This window comes from Eurytemora carolleeae, unplaced genomic scaffold (assembly GCF_000591075.1).
Source record: "Eurytemora carolleeae unplaced genomic scaffold, Eaff_2.0 scaffold82, whole genome shotgun sequence".
Taxonomy (NCBI): Eukaryota; Metazoa; Arthropoda; class Copepoda; order Calanoida; family Temoridae; genus Eurytemora; species Eurytemora carolleeae.
In genome coordinates this window covers 342165-343820 of record NW_019396126.1, presented here as the reverse complement: position 1 = coordinate 343820, position 1656 = coordinate 342165, and the positions used below count along the sequence as shown (strand labels likewise).

Sequence of the window (1656 nt, the reverse complement as noted above, 5' to 3'; positions counted from 1 at the left end):
AGGAAGGGGGTGGGGCAAACTGTCCAAAAAAATTGTAAAATGACTTAAATTTAATGGAAAAGCAAAGAAAAGAAAGTGGGAAACTTTCATAATGTTTTCCAAAACTTAAAAATGTTAAAATTTTCCTGAATTTGAAGAAAGTATCAATGACCTTAAATCTTTGTTAATGCATGAAAATGTCTTGATAAACCACTTGATAACAGTTGGATATAAAACAGGTAGTTTAGGGACTTCATGCGGAGAACCCTACTCATCTAGTACTCGGAGTAAATAGTTCACTTCAAAGAAGGAGATGTTTCATGAATTGAATACCCCTGAAGAGTCTGTAGTGAAGGCTGTACTAATTAGCCGATTTATCTTTAGAAAACGTGAAGGTATTCACAACTTAATTTGTTCTAGTTCTAACCTGGGGTTTTAAAAACGTAAAAACTGTGAATATTTACTTTATTAAATAATTTATTACATGAACCGTACATATTTTACTTTATTACATGTACATTCTTTCTAAACTTGTAAACGGAAGTGAAAGAAAAATCTGTAAAGCAAATGTTGACTTATAGTGTTTTTAAATCCAGAGGAAGGACGGAGAATTACTCACTTCCCAGTAAACTCCAGGAGCAAACAAACCTTACTCCAAGTAGGAGTTAACAAACACCAACACACCTTTGTAAACCATGCAGTTCCTTTATTTAGAGTTCTCAGAATTTTTTCAATTACCCTTTCCTATCGATTCATTAAAGACAATGAAGATGTATATTCTCCAACCCTGCCTGATATTATGGCTGCAGGAAGGTGTTTAAGTTTCGTTTATGCTTTTTCTATGCATAATACTCAGGTGTAGGCGTATATAATTACCCCATGTGAGCAATTATTCCTTTAGCGAGATATCCAACCGTGTAATTATCACTAGAGGTGGGATGAGATGAGGTGGGTGTAAACCTGACTCCGGGCTTCATTACAAGCTCATTGATCTCGGTTCCCAACCTATCCATCCATCTAGGCCAGCTCGGCGGCAATTTCGTCCCGTAATTCACCATTAATTTTATAAATTCCGAGGTTTCACAAACTTTGATTAATAATGAGTATCTAATACATATTTTTGTGTAAGAGAGAGAGACGTATAAAGACCACCCAGTTCTAGTAAGGAATCCCCTGCCTTGATACATTTACAAAACATAATTTTAAGATGGTAATATTTTAAACCGAGGAATATTTAGAACGGATTCAGCTCCGCCAGTGCTCGCACGATGACCGCATAAAAGCGGGTTTATTGAGCAGAACCAACTTGTGAAATATCACATCGTCATTATGTCACCGGCACTCTCCCAGTCTTCGATACATAAACTAACCACTCTTCCGTGCTTAATCGGAAACTTATTGTTAAATTTTATGAAATTTTATAAAAAATCTTTATTTTCAGGGCTTTGTCACAGGCCAGCGCTATTGCAAGCACATCTCGGGATCCAGGTGTATGTGATCAGATGAAGGGGTCCTTGATAAAAAAGCAGGTACACTAAATAAACGATTTTTTTAAATTATTGAATTTTAAAAGAGAATAAATGGTTTGCCGTAGAACGGAGTTTTAGCAAGGTGGGTGGGGCAAGTTTCCTACAGGGGATTTGCCAGGTGTAAGTTATCAATCCCCCCCCCCCCCCC

General features: G+C 36.8%; 1 protein-coding gene across 1 annotated transcript in view; it reads left to right on the top strand.

Annotated features, from left to right (window-relative positions):
- The window catches only part of LOC111695713 (protein Wnt-4), a 23028-nt gene that overhangs the window by 10758 nt on the left and 10614 nt on the right, over nt 1-1656 (top strand). Inside the window, exon 2 of the mRNA XM_023465123.1 lies at nt 1421-1508. Within this exon, the coding sequence (XP_023320891.1) occupies nt 1421-1508 (88 nt within the window). The remainder of the gene's footprint in view (nt 1-1420; nt 1509-1656) is intronic.